A 25,601-nucleotide genomic window follows, 5' to 3' on the forward strand; every position below is an offset into this window, starting at 1 on the left:
ATTTTTCATCGTGCTCTTGCTCATATGCTTGATCTTGCTCTTAGAGATGTTCATGTGATGAGGTGGGGATGGAGAAGGCTTCCCCATCCCCATCCCCGCCCCGCCCCCTTCTTCAATCCCTATCCCTCGAAATTCTTTGTGGGGATTGAGGTGGGGATTCCTCACAGGGAATTCACAGGGATCGGGTTCCCCGCTGGGAAAAGTTTTCCGTTAGTTTTTTTCAATTCACTTATTATTTAAGAAATTTTTGTTTATTTTATTCTCAATGATAGAAAATTTTTAGATTTTTTATATTAAATGTCATTTCCAATATATTTCTGTTTAAATAAAAACACTATAATTTTTTCTTATAAAGATAACAATATTTTATGTGCAAAGATATAATTAAAATAGTTCATCTCGTAGTTTCTAAAAGTTTAAATTTAAATATTAATCACTAGCCTTCAACTTAAATCTTAAGACACTTTCGACATAGATCTTAGAAATGTATTAAAGTACGAGAAAATTTATGATGAGAATAAGGAAAAGACTAATTGGTAAAAATTATAATTCGCAGGCAAACAGGTGGGGTGGGGTTGGAGAATGTATTCCCCATTTCCGTCCTCGTTTGGTCAATGAGGAGAAAATTCTCCTCATCCTTCTCCATTTCCCATCTAATTAGGGATTCCTAGCCTCGAGCAGGGTAGATCTTGACAGGACTACGGTTCCATGGGGAAAATGGACATTTCTATAGTTAACTCTTGCTTTCCAATGAAAACTAGACATGCTAGATACTTGTCGTTCTAGCTTAAGATTCTAGAGCAAAATTATTGTTGTTATTTTAAACTAAAAACAACATATTATTCATTATATAGATTTTTATATAATTAAATATTTTGTGTATATATATATATTCAACCCTTTACAACGTGACCCAATTACGAGTACCCTAAATCCTAAAGGAAGAAAATAACAAGAAAAAAGAGAAGAAAGTAACAAGAAAAAGCTTATTTATGACATCATCTAAACCATTCTTAAAATCTCTAGCAGCAGCCTTCAGCCTTTTTCTTAACGATACCGGTGGCGCGACTCCACCCCTTGCGTCGAATCATCCCTGACCATAAGCGACGCAATGTCTCCTAAATTTCGACGTGACTTTACCCAGTCGGCAACGACGTGTAAAATCTGGCTAATTGAGTCCATAGGATCTGTTAGCCTTTTTTCTTTACTCCCAATCGAGTAATCTTTTATTTATATCGTGAAATCCTTTTGGGTTGGGATCCGCACAATGTATTTTTTTCTTCACAACACCGTATACACTTTCTCTCTCTTCTGATCTTTTATTATTTATCATTTATTAGCTCAACCTCTCGCCTCCCCTCCCACCCTCTCACTTCCACTCTCGCTTTCCCCCTCGCACATTTCCCAGCCGCACGCCCCCCTCTCGCTTCACTCTATTTTCTTCAGTCTTTGGTTCACAGCCCAGCGCCCGCCGCTTGCCCCCCATGCCTGCCACCCAACCTTTGTCGTTCTCGATTCATCGGCAAGTCGCGATTCCACCAGCTGCCCGTCTCTCTCCTCTTTTAGTTTCAGTTGCTTGTCTCCTCTGTCTCATCTTCTCCAAGGTACTCATTTTGAAATCATTCTACATTTTTGGATTTTAAGTTTGTGTAAATTTTCAAGCAAATGAAGGGAGAACACTTTGTTGTTATCATTCTATTTTGTTTGTTTGCGTGAGTGAGTTGAAATCCTTCATTGAATCAAACCCAAATGAATACTGGTTCTCATTGGGGCTACATGACTTTGTTTTTAAAGAGAAATGATTTCACACGGAGAGTTGGATAGCATCATTTAATTTTTTAAATTGGCTCTGACTATATGCTTTTCGAATCTATAACCTAAATATTCGCAATCTTAGTTTGAGTTTGTTGTGTCTAATTTTATTGCTTTTGAATTTTAAGTTCATAAGCACGTCGGTGTCTTATTTTGTTGTTTTTGAGATTGTTAACAAAAATTACTTGGCTAAAATTAAACGAAAAAGTGGTAGAAAGAACAAGATGGAGAATTTTTCCTGCAGGAAATTCCGGCCCCGATCCCCACGAGGAATTTCGTGGGGACAGGGAAGCCCCGTGGACATCTCTACGCGCCATTGGGGCTCATCTCCCCTAACAGACGAGAAGTTCATCGTTGTCCACGAGGCTTAGTAGGTCCTTTAGCTCGAGGATCGGTTATACATGTCCGTTCGTCATGGCAGGCACGTGTTGATTGAGAAGCCTTCTTCCGTCAAGTCATGGAAGGACAATTTAGACTATAGCTCAAAGTCTAGATTTGTTACACAACTCCAACATTCGCTTGCATCACGTGCGACCTGGCCACATTAGTTACTTGTGTCAAATTGCGAGAGTGAACGTTTTCCTCACATTACCAACACAAGTCTTTTTAGCATGTTTTGTCCTAACATATTTCCTAGTAAAATTCCTTGGAGGTCGTCTAATATAAGATTGACCCAAGCCAAATATGCTTACTTTGGAGTCCCGAAGATTGACCCACCAAAAAAGCATCTTGTTGATATGGGTAGTAATTATCAATTCTCTAAAATATTTCTTAACCATACTTGTATATCCTCAGGATTCTTGTCATTTAGACGTCATATCAGATCATCCATATACCCCTCCTTTACCTAGGTGTCACATGCCCTCTAGCTTCTGTCTTGGTTCGTTCCAAAACTAGATTGTACTAGAAGAGGTTTCTCATTGATTCCATTCGTAAAGCTCCAAGCCTAGATTAGAAAATTAAGATGATCAGATAACTCATGATTCCCTTGCAATTTGGTCATGTCTCTTTACTTGTCTTGAATGGCTTGCAAGGGTGAAGACACAAGTCCTTATAAATCAACACGAATTATTTCAACGTGTTTTGTCCTCACTTATGTGTTTCTTAGAAAAGTTTTCAGAAGGTCACTGATGGGCAAGACAGACATCGTGCATGGGTTAGTTAAAGTAAAAATCTTTTGAAATGAAAATCAGCCTCAATGCAAGTGTATACCGTCAACCAAGTAATAAAATGGAAGTACTCCAAGTATTGATTCCCAATGGAACGGTTTGCAAAATCCAATTAGTAAGCAAACATCTCCCCTCCTCTACTTGCTCAAAGTTTGTGACCAAAGTAGCCAAGAAATATATATATTTTTTTTATAAATTTTATTATTATTATTATAAGAATAACAACTTTCATTGAGAAAAAAATGAAAGAGTACACGGGCGTACAAATACCAACCCACAAAAAAGGGAGATTCCCTCTACAAGAAGGGACTCCAACTATACGAGATCAAGTCTAAAGGTAAACTACAAAAAGCCTTCGAAATCGAAGCCTAATGAGAAACATGAAAACGAACAAAAGACCAAATTTCTCTAGCATCCCTCTCAACTCCCCTAAACATTATGCTATTCCTCTCACCCCACAACACCCAAATAATAGCACAAGTACTAGCAAGCCAGAGAAACTGACATCTTTCCCAAAAGGCGGATTGAGGAGGAACTCCTCAATCGTAGCTCTGACAACTTTGTAACGAGCTCACGTCATCCCAAACGTCTGAAAAAACGAGTCTCAGACAAACCTTGCAAACTCACAATGCCAAAGAATATGGTCTAGATCTTCCTCTGTCTTCCGACAAAGAATAAAATAGAAAGGCCCAATCAACGAAGGCATCTTTCTCAGGAGCCTGTCCAACGTACTAATACGATCGTGAAGAACCTGCCAAGTGAAGAATCTCACCTTTCTAGGAATCTTAATCCTCCACAACGATAAAAAGATAGACTCTTCCAGCGGAGTAGGTTTAATCAGACACTGGAAAAAAGACTTACACGTGAACTTAGTCAGAGGATTAGGACTCCAAACTCTCACATCTCACCTCCCAAGACAAAAGGGGTGACTCTCAAGAAGAGAAAGGAGAGCCACCATGTCCATCGTTTCCCTATCGGAAAGAGCACGACGTAACCCGAAGGAAAACGTACAAGAGCTCCCAGTCCACATGAAAAAATCAGACACAAAATGATTTTTAAATGAAGAAAAATGCTATAATTGGGGGAATAAACCACAGAGAGGGCTCTCTTCCACCGGTGATCTTCTAAAAAATACGTTTCTCCCTTCCCCCACCACACATCGTACCCAATGCACATATGTAGGGAGCTCTCTTGAGATATCTTTCCAAGGATTCCGGTAGGTGTCTTTAATCCCTTTATCCATCCACTAGAAAAAGGTAAGGCCCATGTTTACTAACAATAATCCTACGCCAAAGAGAATTGGGCTCTGCATAAAAGCGCCACAACCACATGGCTAAAAGAGCTTTATTACGAATCCTTGGGTTACCAATTTCAAGATCCCCCAAAGAAACTGGTTTTTTGATCACCTCGCATCTAATTAGGTTGAGCCTTTACCTTTTCTTCATCGACCCCTTTCCAATGGAAGTCGCATATCAACCTCTCCAGACAATTACACACCTCACCTGGGGCTCTAAAAAGAGAGAATAAATAAATGGGAATGCTACTCAAGACAGGCTTGTTTAAGGTTGATAAAAGAAATGAATAAAAGAAAGAGGGATTCAAATTTGTTTCAGCCTGTTAAGGAAATTATGCTCCCTTTGTGCTTGCAACCTACCTTACACTTTGCACAGTAAACTGAATTTTCCTCCTATCCAACCTTTTTTTAGAGCACTTTTAGGAGTCTATGCAACTAAACCTAAATGTCTCTGGCTAATTCAAACTTAAATAAATCAGTACACAATCTAGTGGTTTTATAGACGTCGCCCGATGTCTTGGGTCGAACAACGAAGTTCTTTATCTATGCTCTTCTTCTATATTGCTTTAGGGGTAAATATGCTATATAAATGAGGGTCATTAGTCACCCAACATAAAATTACTCCAAGTCAAGCACACTTAACTCTGGAGTTCTTATGTTTGAGCTACCGAAAAAGACAATGCATCTTGTTTAACTCTCAATAATCAATAGAAAGTCCGAGTGAACCACTTTTTTCTTCGCAAAAAAAAACTAGTGTACCTCAAGGGACGCACTAGAATGAATAAATCCCTTGTCCTTAAGTTCCTCCAACTGCACCTTGAACGAACTTCTTCTGCTTGACGACTGCCATTCGATAAGTTGATTTACAATGCGATTGTCCTAGATAGCAGATCTAATAGAAGTCCATTTGTTGAGTTGGAAGCGTCGCAGGGAGATCTTTAAGGAAAACATCTATGATATCCCTCCATAACATCATATAGTCGATTCTAGGTGGCTCTTTATTGATGTCTACTGTGCTTGCCAAATATGCTTAAGCACCATGCTGCAAGAGACATGTAGGCTTCAAGGCAGGTACTACCTATAAACTAACAATTAAACTAAGAAACGACAACCAACTAAGAAAAAAACTTATTAACAGAAATAGTCCAACCGCTATGTGTTATAGGGAAAAGCAGAAGCATAAGTGGGAAATAAGCAAGTACATTGGTTTGATTTTGAGTATGTTTATAACTTAAATATCGTATGGAGTGAAGCTTGTTTGTTTGAAAGGAAAATTCTATGTTTTATTATGGGGATTTTATCTTCTTTTATGGCTATTCAGGTCTGAAGTACCTTCTATTGTAAGAGCTTGACTGGGTGTGAAAGATGTCAAAATTACGAGCACTCTGGAAAGCCTCTGTAAATACAACAAAAAGAGGTTATTTTAATTAGTGCTATATCTACCAGTTTCAGAGTTCAACATTATCTTTCTATAAATACCAATTAAGTGAGCTTTACCTACTTAGTTACCTTCTCTAACCCTTAGTTGTATGTGCCACCTTGTACGATTGATGACTATTAATGGCCTTTTTTTGGAATGTCATAGCTCTCGCTTGGAATGTTGAGGAGTGGATACCACCTACTGAAAAATACATATTCAACTTCAATTCCAAGCAAGAAGTTAAGAAATGGCATTTATATTCAGATTCTGAATATGGAGGTATGTGTGTATTAGGCTATTTATCATTTATGTATTTCTATGTATATGAGGGAAAGGAAAGATATTTAGCATTTTGATTTCATGTCAATTCATATTCACTTCTTTTATCCCCATTTTAGGTTCTACATATATATATTTGGTGGGGGGGTGGGGTTGTGTGGTTGTGTGTATTTGGCCTATAAGTTTCAAAAGAGACACTTTTACTCACTGAAGTTTGAAAAATGGTTTTAAATGGTCACTGAGTTAAGTTGACCATTATTTGACTAACAGAAAAATGATGTGACATACTAATGTGCACCATTTTAAAATGAGGTGTCATATTTTACATTAGAGTAAAAATACACTTTTAGTTCTTGAGATTTAGAGTAGATGTCTATGTGGTTTCTTAGAGTTTTAAAAGGGATATTTTAGTTCATGAGGTTTAGAAAGGAATTCTAAATAGTTCCAACGTTAAATTTGACCAACGGAAAAGTGACATAATATGCTAGAGTATTTGGCCTATAAGTTTCAAAAGAGACACTTTTACTCACTGAAGTTTGAAAAATGGTTTTAAATGGTCACTGAGTTAAGTTGACCATTATTTGACTAACAGAAAAATGATGTGACATACTAATGTGCACCATTTTAAAATGAGGTGTCATATTTTACATTAGAGTAAAAATACACTTTTAGTTCTTGAGATTTAGAGTAGATGTCTATTGTAATTAAGTTGTATTTTTTTTCCTTTTTTCTTTACCCTTCCCTTCTCCATTCCCTCTCTTTCTTCTTTTTGTTGCTGCTTTTTTGTATAAGCACACCAAGAGAAGAACATCTCACTGAAGCAAGCATGTTTTATCGCTGGTAAGAGATCAAGAGCATCAGAACCCATCTTTGCCTCACTCCACATCAAATTTTGCTCCAGTTTCCAAACTTTTTTGGTGTTTCATGTATTCTTGAAGATGATGGTGGCGACGGAAGTGAAAATGACATCGTTAGTCAAACAATTCGTGGATCCAAATTGTTGAATCAAAATAATAGAAACAAAGATCTTGGGAAGAAGACAAACTACTTTATAACAAAGCAACAAAATCGATGGCCATGAAAGAGAACTAATTTTGGTGGGTGAAATCTTGATGTGGGCAGCGAAGCTTGGTGAAAACACATTTTGGTAGGAAAGCAAGTCAACTTCAAGTTGCTCTAAATTTATTCTAAAATGTAAAGCAAAATTTTCCAATTACCCCATTGAAAAGGGAAGAAAAAAGTATAATCAATCCAACTTTAATTTTAGTTTCTTTTCTTTTGTCCCCATCTTGAGTTTGAGGAAAAATTAGAAGGGTTGATTTGGAAATCAATGACCAACAAAAATCCATCCCGATTTAATTGGAAAAGTTACGAGATTTCCAACAAATGCTATTCTAAAAGAAAATCCCCAAAAAAAAAAAAGAAAATGAGCTATTCTTAGAATTGAAAGAAGATATTAAAATTTGGTTTCTTTGCATATGCATTTCAGATTTAGTTTCCAAATCCATGAGGAATAATAAATGATTGCTCCTCATGGATCTGGAATGCCCTTTCAAATAGATCAGCAATGAAGGATGAGATTGCGACAGGCAAGGAGGCGGCGGCGGCATTGACAAGACTTGGCAGAGAAGGGGAAAAGGAGAGAATGGATGGAGAGAGAGGAAGTCAGTCATAAAAAATATTGTTAAACTAACATATTTTGCCACATAAACAATGTACAGTTAGCATCTTAATTGCTATAACACCTTTTCACTAGTCAAATGACCGCTTAAAGAGTTCAAGGACCATTTATAACTATTTTGCAAATCTTTGGACTAAAAATGTCCATTTTGAAACATAGTGCTAAATGGATACTAAGTCCGAACCTCAAGGACTTAAAAGTATATTTTTGCCTTTTTTTTTTTGAAGTGCAATAAGAATGGTAAACAGTTCAAATCTTTTATTAGCTAAAATCAATTTTTTTAAGGATACTAAACTTTTCATTAAGGCATATGCTAAAATCATGTAATTCGCTTACTTCTTGTCAATAACTTATTACAACAAGCAGTAAGCTGTTTAAGGGTTTATTTTAATAATCATTGGAATAAAATATTTAGTGTTTTCATTTGATTGCTTTCAGGATTGTCTTCAGCATCTTTGGAAATCAGTGAAACTGGAAATGAGCTTCGCGGTACTGTATAGCAAATTGTCTCTCTCGTTTAAATACAAATTATCACCTTGATGGTTGTTGGTATTGCCCTATAATATATTTCCTCTCTCTCTAAAAATATATTGCACCTGAAGTACTTACATCTAAATATAATAGTTGGTCGTTGCCATTGCTTTATATTATATGTTCTTTTATCTCTCTAAAACATATACTTCACCTGCAGTACTGTTATCTATACATATAATAACAAACAAGTTTTCATTGATAAATGAAAAGAAAAAAGAGAATTTCCTGAAGCACTGTTTAAGCTTTTATGAGATCTGAGAATCTGATTTACGAGTGATTGGAAGGTTCTCTGATTGAGGAGGTCCGAGAAATCTTATAATGGTAAAAGTCAGGAACTGCGGTTCAATATTCACTTTCTACTATATTCATTCCACAAGCACTAGGAAAATTATCACTTCCTCTGTAGTCCGTCACATGATTTCTACCAACTTATTTTCAGGTTTATCTGTTACTACTTTTATTTATTCACCTTATACTAAATATATCTTCTATAGGAGTATTCTCTGGGAACCTCTCCTTGGATGTAAGTGGGAATTCAAAATGGAACATAACCAGGAGTGGGTTTTGTGGAATGCGCTCCAAAAAGGTGAAATGTTTTCCGAATTGTCTTTAGATCTATTTATTTATTTGGTATGCTATTATTATAGACCTGTAGATGCTGACATGCACAGTTACAAGAATAATAAACCCTTTCTTGTGGTACGTGGCTTGTATCATGAATGTTATGAAAAGCTAGAGAAGTTGGGACCTCTAAGATTGTAATTTGCACTCCATCCTTTCTATTTTTTTTTCTTTTCAGAAAGAAACAGAATATCATGACATTTACAAAAGGAAATATCAAGCTTCCCAACCAGCATTGGTGGATTACAATAATGATCTCCAATTATAAATTAAAGTAGAAACACTATACTCTTTATAAGGGCATGAATATTTGTACCAATCGAGAGCATTAAATAAAACTGTATCTATAAAGCCATCAAATGTGGAATGATTAAAGATTCGTTCCATTCCTTTTACTCTTAACCGCATCGGTAGATTTCTTATTTGAGTTGGTATCATTGCCAAGTTTTCAAGTGCAATTTCCGGAGACTTGAAAGGATTACATCCGACCACTTCTCTATTTGCCTTATTCTTGGAAACGAAAAATAGGGCCTGATGCCTTTCAGATTTGTCGATGGCTGGCTCAATCACCCTAGCTGGAAAATGGGTTGATTTTTATTTCTCGTCAAAGCAATGGATGGCATCAAAATCTGTAGTCAGTGATTAAGGACTGAAACAATACTACCTTCGGGCAGAATCACAGATCGGATAGTGTTTCTTACCAAGGAATTACTTTTGCTTGATGTTAAAGGAAAAACAGGCTCCTTTAATGATGAAGACAAAAGGAAAAGAACTGCTATCAAGTATCAAGGAGGATGTTCTTTCCTTATCGATTAAAAAGGAAGCTCTTTGGAGACAGATGCAAGGCTAAATGGCTTGTTGAAAATGAAGGTGATGCAAATTCTAGTTTCTTCCATAGACCAATGGCAGCTAAAGGGAAGAAAACGCACTATTGTTGAGGTTTACTTTTATCTATGGGTTAGCCTCCTAAATGACAGAGACAGTGTGGTCGAATCTGTGGCATTTCATGAGCAGTTATTTACTAAGAAAAAGGGCAAGAGTTGCCTCCCTAATCAATGCTAATCTCAATGAAACCTACATTGGCCTGATTTACAAGAAAGTTGTTGCTAAGTCGGTGGGTGATTATAGACCCAGTAGCCTCACCTCCTACATTTATAAAATTATTGCTAGAGTTTTATCAAAAATATCGAAAACTGTTTTTCCTTTCATTATCATTGAATTCCAATCCACCTTTGTTGCAAGAGGCACATTCTGGATGTCTCTCTTATTGTGAATGTACTAATTGATGAATGGGCTAGAAAGAAAGGTAAGGGGTGGCCATAAAATAGGATATTGAAGAGACCTTTGATATGGTTGATTGGGACTTCCTTTCAAGGAACTTTCACAGAGTTGATTCTTTATCACCCTTTCTTTTCATTCTTATGGTTCATTGCTTGAGTTGTATGTTGATGGCTGCGGAACAGGTGGTGTTAATCAAGGGGATTTTTGTGGAAAAAAACACATGTGAATTTCACTATTCTCTTTTCTTCACATGAAGAGATTCTTCTCGACAATCTTTCCAACACCATCTTTTCATCTTTTCAACGTTCTTTCATTTTTCTCATTGAAAGTTGGTCTTCCATTAAATGGAGAAAACAAAAATCTTTTTGACGCTACCAAAGAATTTGGGGATGCATCGGACCTAAGTCAAAATTCTTGGGGATTAATCTTGAAGATCATTATGACTCTTATTGGGCATTGAAACATGGCTGCAAAGTGGATAATAGGGGGCCGACACATACTTGTGGCATCCCTTTACATGGCAAGCCAAGAACATCTTTTTGGCTCCGGTAGTTGGAAAAGTGAAAAAGAGACTTTTATGATGGGCAACATCTCATATATATTTTTTTGAAACGGAAACAGACTTTTTATTGATATAATGATGTTATAATTCTATAGTTAGGGTTTTCCATTCTTGTAAATATTTTGTGATATTTTTCTTTTCTATGTTTTGTACTCTTGTATATATTCATATCTTTGGTGAATGAATAGAGCATTCTGATTCTTTCTCAAACCTAAGAGTTTTACATGGTATCAGAGCTCTCTAAATAAACTTAGGGTTTTTGTGAACCTTAGGGTTTGAGAATTTAGAACCCATTTGTGATACGTTTAGGGTTTTGTGATACGTTTACAGTTACTCGATCCGACATAGCCTATTCAGTAAGTATTGTGAGTCAGTACATGTCATGCCCTACAGTTGATCATTGGGCTGCATTGGAACAGATTCTTTGTTATTTGAAGGCTGCTCTCGGGTGTGGTTTATTATATAAGGATTATGGTCATACTAATATTGAATATTTCTCAGACGCCGATTGGGCAGGATCTAAAGAAGACAGAAGATCAACCTCAGGGTATTGTGTTTTTGTTGGTGGTAATTTGATTTTTTGGAAGAGTAAGAAGCAAAATGTGGTGTCATGTTCAAGTGCAGAATCAAAATATAGAGCAATGGCACAATCTGTGTGAATTGATTTGGATATATGAACTTCTTGTTGAGTTGGGATTTGAAATCACTACACCGACAAAGTTGTGGTATGATAATCAAGCAGCACTTCATATTGCTTCTAATCCAGTTTTTCATGAAAGGACTAAACATATTGAAATTGATTCCCATTTTGTACGTGAGAAAATTCAACAAGGGTTGGTATCTACAGGATATGTGAAGACTGGAGAACAATTAGGAGATATCTTCACGAAAGCATTGGATGGAAGACGTATAGATTATCTATGTAGCAAGTTGGGCATGATTAACATATATGCTCCAACTTGAGGGGGAGTGTTATAATTCTATAGTTAGGGTTTTCCATTTTTGTAAATATTTTGTGATATTTTCCTTTTCTATGCTTTGTACTCTTGTATATATTCATATCTTTGGTGAATGAATAGAGCATTCTGATTCTTTCTCAAACCTAAGAGTTTTACAGATGAAAAGAAACAAGTGCTCAAATTACAAGGAAATAAAGAGTCATACAACTCAAGAGAACTAAGGATCAATAGATGTACCAGATTATCTCAACTAGGTTAATGCAATCTTAGCACCCTCATCATTTCCTATTACAAAAAAACCTCAAAATGGGACATATAAGTCATTGACAAAACATCACAAAGACTTAAAATATAAGCAACATAATTAAGTGTTAGAAATAAAGGTACTCCAATTTAGGCATATGTCTTGTGTAGAGTAATCAGCAAAGAACTTGGATTGTGAACTCCATGAAGATGCTAGAAGCCGTGCTGAAGCAAAACGCTCTAACCAATCAATGGGTTTGTCATTTTTTTTAGTGAAGAAACATTTCATTGAAAAAATACAATATGGGAAACCCCAGACACTTATAGAGGTGATTACAAAAAGATTTCCAATTGGAAACTAAATAAGGAGTAAAGTTCTTAAAAGGGTGTCCAAATTTGCACCAATAAAAAGCAATAGATATAACAAGATCAATAAAAGAGTCAAAAGATGAGATGGAGTCCCTAAAGAGACGCTTATTACATTCACCCCATAAGGTCTAAAAAAAAACCAGAATAGCCAGCCAAGTTGTCTTCTTTGTGGCAATAAAAGGGTGTCTCACCAAAAGGGAGTCAAGAATGTCCAAAATATCATGGGAACAAAAGATTGACCACCCAAAGTGTCCAAAATATCGTTCTAGAAGTCGGAGGCAAAGGAACAATGTATGAACAGATGAGCAGGGGACTCAGCCTGAACGTTGCACATAACACACCAAGAAGGAGAGAGACATATAAGGCATGCGGCGTTGGAGATGATCTGTAGTATTGATGGCACTATGACTAAGCTCCCAATAGAAAATTTTAATTTTTTTAGGGTAATGATCCCACCAGATGATAGAGTATAAATCCCTCACAAAACCATTAAGTCATCAATGAGAGATTTTACCAAAAACGAAGATGGGCCAACTAACCATCTCCACGAATCGGGCACATCACGAAATTCGACAGTAGACAATAATAGAGATAACAAAGCCCATTCGTGAATTTTAGAATCACGAAGATTACGACAAAGATGCAGGTTCCAAGCCTTAGAATCCGTAAGCTACACCTCAGCCACCATAATATCGGGAGACCTAGTAAGCCGAAACAAACAAGGGAAAACCACAGAGAGAACACCACAACTAAGCCAATGGCCTTCGCAAAAAGAAATAGTAGAGCCCGTGCCAAGGGAGCATTTAGTGCGAGAAGCAACCAGATCAACGGTCTGACAAATAAACCTCCACGAGGATTTGGCCAAAGTACGAGTAATAGATGGCCATATACATGAAGGAAAGTAATGTTTAGCCACAATAAGTTGCCTCCATAATGCATTATGTTCATGTAAAACGACCAAATCCATTTGCAGAAGAGCATAATTATGACATCGAAAGTTACCTATACCAAGGCCGCCCAAAAGCTTAGGACGCTGAGTGGTTGCCCAATTCACATTATGCATGCCATCCTCACCACGGGAACCCTCCCAAAGAAAGTCACGAATCAATTTCTCCAATCTATTAATAACATCAGTAAGGGCACGGAAAAGAGAGAGGTAGTATGTAGGCAAGCTTGAAAGGGTGGTTTGGATGAGAGTATGCCTTCCGCCTTTAGATATATAAGCATACTTCTAGTTATGGAGCTTCTGTTGAATTCTCTCAACAACGGGGTGCCAAAACCTCATAGAATTGGAGTTATCTCACAATGGGAGACCAAGATAAGTCGTGGGCCAATGGCCTCTTTGCATCCAAATTAATTCACCATCCAGTCCAAATCATCCTCGAGAAGGTTAACCCCCCAACAACTCACTCTTAGAGAAATTAATGGACAAACCAGATGCTTGTTCAAAGACATGAATAACCTCAAACAGATGAGTCAAAGCCGATCGATTAGTAGTAGAGAAAAGCAAGGTATCATGAGCAAATTGAAGATGACTTAAAAAAAAGGAATCACCAATAGGGTGCGTAACAATCAATTTCTTAGTCAAACTATGGTCCAAGAAATGACTAAAGCAGTCAGCCACGAGGATGAAAAGGAAAGGAGAGAGGGGGTCACCTTGTCTAGTATCACGAGAAAGTATAATCCTGCCACGAGGCCTGCCGTTAATAATGATTGAAAAGTTGGCGCTAGATATGCAACCTTGAATCCACAAGTGCCAAACAACCCCAAAACCTTTGGCTTGCAGAACAACATCTACTCTAAGAAGCACAGCCACAGATACGGATACATGATACATATACGATACGATACGGTGATACGTTAATTTCTAAAAAAACTAAGATATAGATACGTTGAAGATACATTATATATATACACACATACACACACAATATCTAGTTAATTGCTATAATACTTATTTTAAGTTAGATTAAATAGATTAAAAAAAAAGTGGAAACTTGAAAAAAAATCTAGTAACGTCAAGTGATTGTTGAGCAACTAGAGTAGACAATAGGAAAGAAGTAGAAGATGAAGATTGAAGAATGAAATTGAGGATGAAGGGGGTATGAATCATGATTTAAATAGTGAGAGAGAAGGAAAGAATGAAGATTTAATTACATTTCGGATTTCTTTTAAATTTTTTATGTTTTTATCATTTTTAATTATTTTGTTTTGGATTGCTTAATTTAAGTGGACTTTTATGTTTGGAAGTGATTTTAAAACGGTTGAAATCACTTTTGTCATTTTCAAATCATCGTGAAACATGTTTAATCCTTCAAAACTAATTTTGATATGAAAATTGCATTCAAAAGTGTAAATTTGAAAACTAAATTAATTTTGAGTAATTAAAAATATGTTTTCGAGTGATTTTAAAAATGAAAAAAGTGATTTTTGATGATTTTAAAATCACTCCTAAACATGCACTAAAATAAAATGGGTTGTGGGTTGGGCCTTTTAAGTGATTGGGCTTAAATTTGGAAAAAAAAAAATTGACCCACGTATCCTCTTCACATATCTGGAAGCAAATATGCTTATCTGAAAATTAAAAATAAAAATAAAAAAACCAGATACTTCAAATCACGTATCTGGACGTATCCGTATCTGATACCGATTCTCTGCATAATTAGAAATGTCTGTGCTTCCTAGCATCTACCTTTTCCATGTCAAGCTTAATAACCACATCATCTTTCCTATTATGAAACCAATCATCAATCGGGTTTGTCATGAAAGATTCTTTCATTCCGTTCAAACAAAAGTTTTGACAATATAACTCGAACTGCATTTGACCATAAAACTTGAGTTTTGCGTGAAAGTGAGGACCACTTAGCAATTGTGAAACATTATCTCAAAAAGAATTTCCAAAAACCCAAGACACATAAAAATGAGAACAACTTCCACTAGAACTTACTAGAGAAAGGGCATTGAAAAAATAAATGTTGTAGGTTCTCACTGGATGCTAAGCAAAGAGGGCAAATGGAAGGAGATAAATAATGACTTTTCTGCACAGTTGAGGGTGCTGTAGATCATGATCTATACCAGAATACTAATTCTTTTGGGGCTTTTAGACTTCCATAAAGCCCGAAAAATGTCGTTATCCATAGAAGATGAAGCAATTAAATGTTTGGAAAGCGATTTAATAGTGAACTTGCCTGATGATTCCAAAGACAAAATTCTAGAATTAGGGGATTGGGATAATCTTTTCCCTTCAAAATTACTTAACAATGTTGAAATTAGGGTTTTTTACTTTAGGAGCATTTCTGTCTTTTTCCTTGTACTCTAGGGTTTCCCTTTTTTCTATTTAAGTTGGTAGTCGCTGTGTATACTTCGTATCAGTCTTCTAATAAGAATTCTTTATCCCGTGGTTTTTTCTCCTTGATTAGGGTTTTTCCACGTAAACTTTGTGTGTGCTATTTTCTATCGCTACTCTTGTCTTTTTCATCATGGTATCAGAGCATGGAGACGAAACTCTTGCCACCATTGAGGAAAACCCAATAGGAGAATCCCAAACCAATGGCACAGATATAGCCATTGTTATCTAAAACGATATTGATCGATATTTCCAATCTGCCCTTCCCCATCTTCAACGTGATGAACAGTCGACCAGACTCGACCAGCCGATCAGATCCGACCAACTGGTTAATTTTCTCCAGATTTCATCCGAGTCACCACAGATGTAGACGATCAGCGATCCATAGTAGGTCCATCCGATTTCTTCCGTGCCGCAAAGGTTGAAGTCGACACAGCCGTTCGACGTTTTCCAAGTAACGCAACCTCCAACCGGTGCCGTCCCTTTCGTGCAGATCGGTCCAGCGGCTTCGTCCAGTCGGTTCCAGCCAGTCCCTCGAGTCGGCGCGAACCGAGGTTCCCTGATCGACGCGCTGTCAATGGCGCTGGAGTTGGTCTGAGTCGCAGCTTATTTCATTAGCCGAATCAATCGGGAATGGATCCAACCAGTGGCTGTCACTTCATCAATCGGGATCCTATGTTCCAGCTGGATGTGAATAGTAGTTTGGGACAGTCATCGTCGATCATTGGTGGGTTTGGAGGGGAAGAATTATTGTCCCATCGTCGGGACCAAGGGAGTATAATCCAAGACCAGTTTACTCAGTTGCAACTACAGATTAAGCAGCAGAATGAGATGTTCCAGCAACAGATAGCTGCCATTGGGGAAACACTGGGATCGACATCCAATGTCCAGTCAGATCTAAACCAGAATCAACCGATTTACCCTGAAATTCGGTAACTTCTTTTCCTGCATACTCTTCAAATTTATTCTCTGGAGCAATAGGCAACTCTTCTAGCTTTATTGTAGGAGAAAAATTAAATGATGATAATTATTTCCCTCGGTCCCAATCCATTAAAATGGCTCTTGAGGGTCGTCACAAATTTGGATATCTGACGGGTGAGATACCAAAACCAAGACCAGGCGACCCCCAAGAACGAATTTGGAAGGGAGAAGACTCTCTGTTCCGGTCTATTTTGGTAGGAGTATGAAACCTCAGATTGGAAAACCCCTACTATATGCAGCCACGACTCGAGATATTTGGGAGGTAGTCCAAAAGCTTTACTTCAAAAGACAGAACGCTTCTCGGTTATATACCTTACATAAGAAAGTTCATGAGTATAAGCAAAGGGCAATGGATGTTATAGCATACTTCAATAAACTGTCACTTCTTTAGCAAGAGATGAATTTGTGTCGTGAGATGATTTGGAATTGTCCATGTGGAGGAGTCTTGCATTATCAGTCTGAGGAAACCGACCGTCTATACGACTTTCTTGCCAGACTAAACTCTAAGTTTGATGTAGTACGAAGTCGTATATTGGGAACTCGTCCAATACCATCCTTAATATAAGTTTGCTCTGAAGTACGTCTTAAGGAAGACAGGTCTAGGGCAATGAATAATACGCTTGTGATGCCAACAGATTCTGCTACTTTCAAAACCTCAGGCCCTGTCCATGATAAACAGAACAGTAAGCCGACTCCAGTGTGTGAACATTGCAAGAATTCCTGGCACACGAAAGATCAATGTTGGAAGTTGCATGGCCGTCCGCCGAATGGTAAAAAACGACAGTCAGGTTGGGCACTGGTAGGTGAATCAGCAACTGGAGATACACAATCTCAGAATCAGGAAAACAGTCGGAGCACTTCTGGTACAGTAGACGTAAGTGTAATCGCCCAATCAGGTACTCTTCACTCCTCCGGCTTTGTTAGCATGACTGGTAGTAAACCATGGATTTTAGATTCAGGGGCTACAGACCACTTGACTGGCTCTTCCGAAAAGTTTCTTTCTTATCAATCAAGTGCTGGAAATGAGAGGATCAGAATTGCTGATGGGTCTTTTGCCACTGTTGCCGGAAAAGGACGGTTGTCGCCCTTTGAGGGCTTAGTTCTCCAAGATGTGTTGCATGTGCCAAAAGTCTCTTACAATCTTTTATCTGTTAGTAAAATTACAAGGGACTTGAAATGTCGTGTTATCTTCTCACTTGATGCTGTTGTTTTTTAGGATCTGAACTTGGGGATGACGATTGGCACTGTCCGGCATGACAGGAGGCTCTATTTACTCACTGAAGAAGCCTCATCTAGGATATGTGATAGGACTAGTTTACTTTCATCTCATTTTTTTGTGTTTGAAATTGACTATATGTTATGGCACTATCGCCTTGGGCACCCTAATTTCCATTATATGAATTATTTGTTTCCCCATCTTTTTCATAATGTTAATATTTCTAAGTTAAATTGTGATGTATGTGTCCAAGCCAAACAACCCTGTGCATCATTAAAATCTCAGCTTTATAAGCCTTCCAAATCATTCACCCTTTTCCATAGCGATGTTTGGGGTCTGTCACTTGTTACTACTGTCACTGGCAAGTGGTGGTTTGAACCTTCATTGATGACCATACTAGGTTAATCTGGGTTTTTCTTCTGACAGATAAATCTGAAGTTACATTGGTCTTCCAACAGTTCTACTACTCCATAGAAACCCAATTCAATGCAAAAATTGCTATTCTCTGTAGTGACAATGGTCGGGAATACTTTAATAATTCCTTTAGGGAGTTCTTAATCTCAAAAGGAATAGTCCATCAGAGTTCCTGTGCGTACACTCCTCAACAAAATGGAGTGGTCGAACAGAAAAACCGTCACCTCATCGAAGTTGCTCGGTCTTTTATGTTGTTAATTTCTCTTCTGTCCAATTTATGGGGGGATGCTGTTCTGACAGCAGCCCATCTGATAAATCGAATGCCGTCCCGAGCTCTAAAATTCCAAACCCTCCTAGATTACTTTAAAGTGACCTACCCTAATAATCGACTTATTTCTGATGTTCCCCTTCGGGTATTTGGGTGTGTTGTGTTCGTCCATACTCATGGTCCTAACCGAACCAAGTTTACTCCTCGTGCCCAGAAATGTGTCTTTATGGGGTATCCTCTTCATCAACGTGGGTACAAGTGTTATCATCCCTCTTCCAGGAAATACTTTGTCTCAATGGATGTGACATTCTTGGAAGATCATCCATTCTTTCCCAATGGTTCCCTTCAGGGAGAGAATACTAGTGAAGAAACCAATTGGGATCCGAGTCTATTTGTCTTACTTGAACCCATTCTTGACATAAGTACCAATGAATCCATCCTACCTACCAACAAATCTCATGGATCACATATTATAGGAGGAATGTCAGAAAGGAAATAGCGCTACCTGTTATTTCTCCGGCTTCAGTCCAGGAGTCAAAATGGGTGTCAGTTCCAGGTACTAGTACTTTTATTCCTCCTGATGGTAATAATTTTGATAAAACTGATGCTTGTGTTGAAAATAATGAGAGCAAAAACAGGGAAGACAATGACAGCAAGTATGATTGCACTAGAAACATTGTGACCGAGACAGGGAGTGATGATTGTGAGACACTTGTTCCAATAGAGAACATTGTTGAAACTGGAAAAGAAATGTCACCTATTCCAGCAGAAAACACCGTTGAGAGTGGAAAAGAGATGACAGAGCATGAGACCTATGAGCAAGAGGTTGAGTGCAGTATGAAGTCCGAGGAGAATAAAGACCGTGATGCATCTCTTGACCTTCCGATTTCCGTGAGAAAAGGTACCAGATCGTGTACGAAATATCCACTACAGAGTTACTTGTCTTATAACAACTTGTCTCCTGGGTTCAAAGCCCTCACTACGAGCCTAGACACAGTGGTAATACCGAACAGTATACACACAGCAATGGAGATTCCCGAATGGCTGCAGTCATGGAAGAAATGGGGGCACTTGAGAAAAATCATACGTGGGACCAAGTTACTTTTCTAAATGGACATAAAGCAGTTGGATGTAAATGGGTGTTCACAGTAAAGTATAGGCCCGATGGAACAATTGATAGATACAAGGCCAGATTGGTTGCTAGAGGTTTTACTAAAACCCTCGGGTTTGATTATTCTGAGACTTTTTCACCAGTAGCAAAGCTGAATACAGCATGGGTTCTGCTCTCAGTTGCAGTTAACAAAGACTGACCTCTTCACCAGTTTAATGTGAAGAATGTCTTTCTTAACGGAGAGTTGGAGGAAGAAGTCTACATGAGTCCTCCCCCAGGATTCGAGAAACAGTTTAACCACCGAGTATGTAGACTAAAGAAGTCCTTGTATGGGTTAAAACAGTCCCCGAGAGTCTGGTTTGACAGATTCACTACCTTTGTAAAGTCACAAGGGTATAGTCAGGGACACTCAAACCACGCTCTCTTCACTAATAGGTCAGTATCTGGGAAGATTGCAGTTTTGATTGTATATGTTGATGATATTGTCATTTCAGGTGATGATGTTTCAGAGATTGACTGCTTAACGAGGAAAATGGTTGAGGAATTTGAAATCAAGGACCTTGGAAAACTAAGGTACTTCCTTGGAATGGAGGTAGCTCGATCGAGAGAAGAGTTTCAGTTTCCCAACGGAAATATACTCTGGACTTGCTTAAGGACACAAGTATGGCAGGCTGCAAACCAGTTGACACCCCTATAGAGGTGAATGCGAAATTAAGTAATATAAGTGAAGGTGTACCAGTTAATAAAGAGAGATATCAGTGGTTTGTTGGAAAGCTAATCTACCTCTCTCATACTAGACCAGACATTTCATATGCAGTTAGTGTGGTGAGTCAGTTTATGCAATCTCCCTACGAAGAACATATGAGGGCGGTGGAGCGCATCCTGAGGTATCTAAAAATGTCTCCAGGGAGAGGCTTGATGTTCAGGAAAACTGATAGACGATGCATCGAGGCATACACAGATGTAGATTGGGCAGGTTCTGTGGTAGATAGAAAGTTGACATCAGGATATTGTACCTTCGTGTGGGGTAACCTTGTCACATGGAGGAGTAAGAAACAAGGGGTTGTTGCCAAAAGTAGTGCCGAAGCTGAGTACAAGGCCATGAGTTTGGGGATATGTGAAGAAATTTGGCTTGAAAAGATTTTAAGTGACCTTGATCGAGGTCACATTGGTCCCATGAAATTCTATTGTGATAACAAAGCCGCAATAAGCATAACAAATAACCCAGTTCAGCATGACAGAACAAAGCATGTGAAGATTGATCGGCATTTCATTAAGGAGAGGCTTGACAGTGGCAACATTTGTATTCTCTATGTTCCTTCCAGCCAACAGATTGTAGATGTCCTAAAGAAGGAACTGCCCAGATAGTTGTTTGACTCTTGTGTTAGCAAGTTGGTTCTTATTGTCATTTACGCCCCAACTTGAGGGAGAGTGTTGAAACTAGGGTTTTTTTTACTCTAGGGGTATTTCTGTCTTTTTCCTTGTACCCTAGGGTTTCCCTTTTTCTATTTAAGCTGGTAGTCGCTGTGTATACTTTGTATCAGTCTTCTAATAAGAATTCTTTATCTCGTGGTTTTTTCTCCCTGATTAGGGTTTTTTCACGTAAACTTTGTGTGTGCTATTTTCTATTTCTACTCTGTCTTTTTCATCAAACAGCTGTTGGAATTCTGAAATCTCCTCCTTTAAGAGGTCCACGGAAGAGTAAATTCCATGAGGAGGTTGCTATATTCCGGTGAGCATTTATTTACATTATCATTTGGGGTGGAGGCAACCCGAAATAGATGAGGAAATGTTATCTTGAAGGGCCGATCCATGCACCAAGGATCACTCCAAAAAGAAACCATCAAGCCATTTCCCAAAATGTGAGCTACATATTTATCGAAATTGTTCCAGATTTTTGAAATATTAATCCATGGGCTGCGTAGACTCGATCCAAATTTTCCAGCTGTATGCCAATGATAAGTATCAACACCATGCTTTGTACAATTTTACACCAAAATGCATCAGGCTCCATAAACCGCCAATTCCATTTAAAAAGCAACAACAGTTTCTGTTTTTCAGATTTCCTATCCCAAGACCACCATCTGACAATGCTTTTGAAGCTATATCCCACTTGACTAGATGATGTATCTTGCTGCCTTTCTGTCCTTCCCAGAAAAAAATGCACATTAATCTTTCTAATTCGGCAATAACTGAGCTGGGCATGTGGAAGATTGACATGTAGTATGTTGGAAGGTTTGCCAATACAGCATTACAAAGTGTTAAACGACCCCCTCGAGATACATTATATCTCTTCCAATGATACATCTCATATATCTAAGGAAGGAAGACACTCTTGTACAAGCGGCTTTGGCTAATCTACCTAGTTATTCTCTCTTTTTACATCCCTATCGAGGTAGCTGCATAAATTGAAAAACTATTCATAATTTTTCTTTGGAAAGGGGGGAAAGGAAAGAAAGGTTACCATCTCACTAAATGGGAGGTGGTCAAACGTCCCATCAATAATGGACGCCCTGGTATTGTGGATATCCAACTGAAGAATTCTTTTTTAGCAGAGTGGGTATGGCATTAGATAACTGAATAATGTGCTCTTCGGAGAAGACTAATTATTGCTAAATTTTGGGTCTTCGTATTATGGTACGAAACCGAGCACATTCTACCTCCACTCATCTATAGGGCCATGGAAACAAATTGACAGACACACCGAGCCTCATTTTGCAACGTTGTGGAATGACTGTGGGGAAGGGAACAAACCATCCTTTTAGGGTATTTTTATTTGGCCCTTTCCAATGAGGACGTTTTCAGTTCTGGATTAATTACGGTTATTTGGAACTAATTGGATTCTTCTTGTCTTCAGTATTGCCTTACCATTGTTTGAGGTTGCTGTATTTTCCAAGATTAGCCATCTTTTTGGGATGCTTTGGAAGTTTATTGGCCTTTCTCCCATCTAGTAATCACTAATAGAGGCGGTGTGAATTCTCTTTAAAGGCATTCATTCTTCCCTTTCATGTATTAGTTGTTTCATTTATGGAGTGAAATACTGATTCGCTTGATGCAATATCGGCTATTTGTAAAGAATTGCATCTTAAAAGAAAGTTGGAGATTCTTGAATACAAGCTGGAATTAATTGAAGTTCATTCCAACTTATCGAGAAGTTCAAAGTCAAGTCTCTTGCAAACATGATGTTGCAAAAGGTCAGCTAATGTGTTTGATTAAAGGTGGTCTATATTTTTTAAGCAAAACTTTCAGAACTTTTTCTGGAGACTGTAGCAAGATTCATAGTCGATTCCTTCAAGCCACTAGGAGTTTTATAAGCAGTTTATTTTATGGGTTTTTAGTTTGTTAGGTTTGTTTTTTATCTGGTTTGCTTTCTCTTAGTAACACTTTTATTCTCTTTGTAACTTTCGTTTATTACACTTTTTTTATTTGATATCTTTTGAGCATTAGCCTCAATTTAACTTTTCAATGAAAAGATTCTCTTGTTAAAAGAAAAGAAAAGAAAAGAAAAAGTTGATTGAAGAAGTATATGCCTCCTTTCAATTGATTTCTGTTAATTGCTTCTCCACTGTTATTTTCTTTTGGCTTTGGTGCACCCATAGATTATTCTCTCTCGCATCTATCTTCTTATACTCCCCAAAGAATTTTTAATTATAGCTTTGAATTGGTTCCATTTCTTTTGAATCCCCTTATGGTAAATATAAAATTCATAGATGATCTCTCTCATACAGGTTTTGGTTCTTATACATGACCACAGAATTTGATTTATACTTTATGTATTTCTTTAGTAGACTTTTCAAATTTATTTCTTGTTAAGAGCAGAGAGATTTCCATTTTGTCTACAATATCTGTTGTACGCACTTTTGCTTAATCTTCTATGTTTCCTACTTCAGTTTGATGGCTTTATCGATTTGGATTTGTATGATTCGATTGCAATGAAAGTTAAAGGAGATGGACGATGCTATATATCCACTGTAAGTTTTTCTTTCTTCAAGATCTGATTTTATGTTCAATGATGTAAATGTTTTGCCTTCTTTAGTGAATTGATAACTTTGAAGTATTTTATCTGAACATCAGCAAATTCCTTCGCACAGATTTATACAGAGAATTGGGTAAACTCACCAGGACAGGAGGAAGATAATTCCTGGCAAGCATTTATTCTAGCGCCTAAAGGCGATTGGTATATTGCCAAGGCAAGTGGCCTTCCATTTCATAGCTTAAACTGGTTCTATGGATTTTATTTTATTTTTTATTTTTATAAAGAAACATTTCGAATGAAATAGGGAAGACCCCTACACCTAAAGGTGATTACAAGAAAGCTCTCCAAGTGGAAAGAAAAAAGATGAACTATGATGAATAGAAGGATCTTTTGATTTACACCAAAGAAAAAAGCATTAGAAAGAACCAAATCCATAAAACGATCAAAAGTAGTGGAGGAATCCCTAAAAAGACAGCCGTTACATTCACCCCAAGGAGTCTTGAAAAATGCACACACAATAGCCAACCAAATTATCTGCAACTATAGTAGAGGAGGTTCTATGGCTTATGGGCAACTATAGTTCAACGAATGCTCCCACATCAAATATTATAAAGAACAAAAACCTCCATCCTGTTCCTTGAAATCGACCAGAATTGAGTTCTTGGCAACCACCATTATATTGGAAAGAAATCTCAACGAACTAACTAGAATGGTTAGAACTTTAAGAATTCTAAAACAGTCATTTTCTACAAGCATCAAATGCTTAACTCGATTCAGAGAGGCAAGGGATTGTTCCAACCAAAATAAAACATTCCAAAAAAGTTTGATGAAACACGAACATATTTCCTTTTTTTCCAGAAGATAAGCTCTATGAGCATAAGAAAAAAAAAATTGTGGTCAATACTACAAGTGCTTTCCATCCAACTCAATGACAAACTCTAAACGAAAGCAAAAATGAACCAACCAAGGGGAAATGCTCGTCTTAGATGAAGATTCCAACAAAGAAGAACCGGTTGAAGGGTAACCATAAAGCTTACTTTAATGAAGAATATGAGAAAAAGATCCTGTTGAAAGCTTGCGAAAGAACAAAAGGGAAGGAGAAAAGATTAGACATGTTTAAAATGTCGATGCCAATAAAAATATCAAACTCTTAATTTTTACCAAATTGTCGATGTCAGTGGATATTTATAGAAAAATTATAAAAACAAAAAATTCAGAAAATAAATTTAAATTAGTAAATAAATTTTTTTTAAACAAGTTAACACGTCTATGATTTATATATTTAGTGACATTTTATTGTTTATTTTTTATGTTTCATGAATCTTTCTACGATATATAGAAATATCGATTCATCCTTCATGTCGATATCAAACTCATGTAAACGTGTAAATAGTTGACAGAAATTCAATACTATGGATGCAAGTCATTGTCTGATTTAATAATCGAAATGTAATTCTTTTCTGAATATTCAGATTCCTCTTGATCGATATTTACCAACATGGAGAGGGAATGTAATAGATTCGGAGTTGGAAATGAATCCATCCCGTATCGTTGGCTTGTCTTTATCGGTTAATGCTGCTGCTGGCGTCCCTGGTGCTACATCTGGCCCTGGTGACTTTAAAGTGGAGATTGATTGGATCAAAGCCTTGAGAACTCAGTGAGTCAGTTTTGGTTTTCTTACATATCGGGAAAAACTTAGGTCCGTTTGATAATCATTTTGTTTTTTATTATTGTTTTAAAATTTAAGTCTATGAGTACTACTTCCACTTCCAAATTTCTTTCTTTGTTATTTATTTTTAACTAATGGTTTAAAAAACCAAGTCAAATGAGAAATAGTTCTTTCAAAAAATTGTTTTTGTTTTTGGAATTTGGCAACAATTCAATCATTGTACATAAGAACTATACAAATCATGGTAAGAAATGTGGGTGATATAGACTTAATTTTAAAAACAAGACAAAAAATCAAATAGTTATCAATCGGGACCTTAATTATGATCAAGTTTTAATTTCCAAGTCCAATAAAAATGCAATTTCTGTACCAGATTATGATAAAAACTTTTGTTGT

At 37.3% G+C, this 25,601-nt stretch overlaps 1 protein-coding gene across 3 annotated transcripts; it reads left to right on the top strand.

Annotated features, from left to right (window-relative positions):
- Window positions 1–922: 922 nt before the first annotated feature.
- LOC120089655 (putative complex I intermediate-associated protein 30) lies at window positions 923–25,310 on the top strand. 3 transcript variants are annotated; one of them, XM_090307934.1, is made up of 10 exons: window positions 1,010–1,604; window positions 5,597–5,692; window positions 5,861–5,974; window positions 6,767–7,121; window positions 7,464–7,638; window positions 8,094–8,144; window positions 8,684–8,775; window positions 23,451–23,531; window positions 23,652–23,750; window positions 25,009–25,310. In XM_090307934.1, exons 5-10 carry the CDS (start codon window positions 7,542–7,544, stop codon window positions 25,195–25,197), a joined length of 609 nt encoding a protein of 202 aa, XP_090164060.1. In that variant the 5' UTR covers window positions 1,010–1,604; window positions 5,597–5,692; window positions 5,861–5,974; window positions 6,767–7,121; window positions 7,464–7,541; the 3' UTR covers window positions 25,198–25,310. The 3 variants fall into 3 exon arrangements, with proteins under 3 accessions (XP_038902965.1, XP_090164060.1, XP_090164063.1); XM_039047037.2 differs by lacking the exons at window positions 6,767–7,121; window positions 7,464–7,638 and having other exon boundaries at window positions 923–1,604; XM_090307937.1 differs by lacking the exons at window positions 1,010–1,604; window positions 5,597–5,692; window positions 5,861–5,974; window positions 6,767–7,121 and having other exon boundaries at window positions 7,214–7,638.
- Window positions 25,311–25,601: the final 291 nt, after the last annotated feature.

This window comes from Benincasa hispida, chromosome 1, assembly GCF_027475165.1.
Source record: "Benincasa hispida cultivar pf3 chromosome 1, pf3_genome.v1.1, whole genome shotgun sequence".
NCBI classification, from domain to species: Eukaryota; Viridiplantae; Streptophyta; class Magnoliopsida; order Cucurbitales; family Cucurbitaceae; genus Benincasa; species Benincasa hispida.

Bases quoted from the DNA above. Each gene is read 5' to 3' on its own strand.
- LOC120089655 (XM_039047037.2), top strand. From the start codon at position 5,641: ATGTCAAAATTACGAGCACTCTGGAAAGCCTCTGTAAATACAACAAAA. The intron at 5,975-8,093 runs GTATGTGTGTAT...GATTGCTTTCAG, and splicing joins TTCAGATTCTGAATATGGAG to GATTGTCTTCAGCATCTTTG. The intron at 23,532-23,651 runs GTAAGTTTTTCT...TCCTTCGCACAG, and splicing joins GACGATGCTATATATCCACT to ATTTATACAGAGAATTGGGT.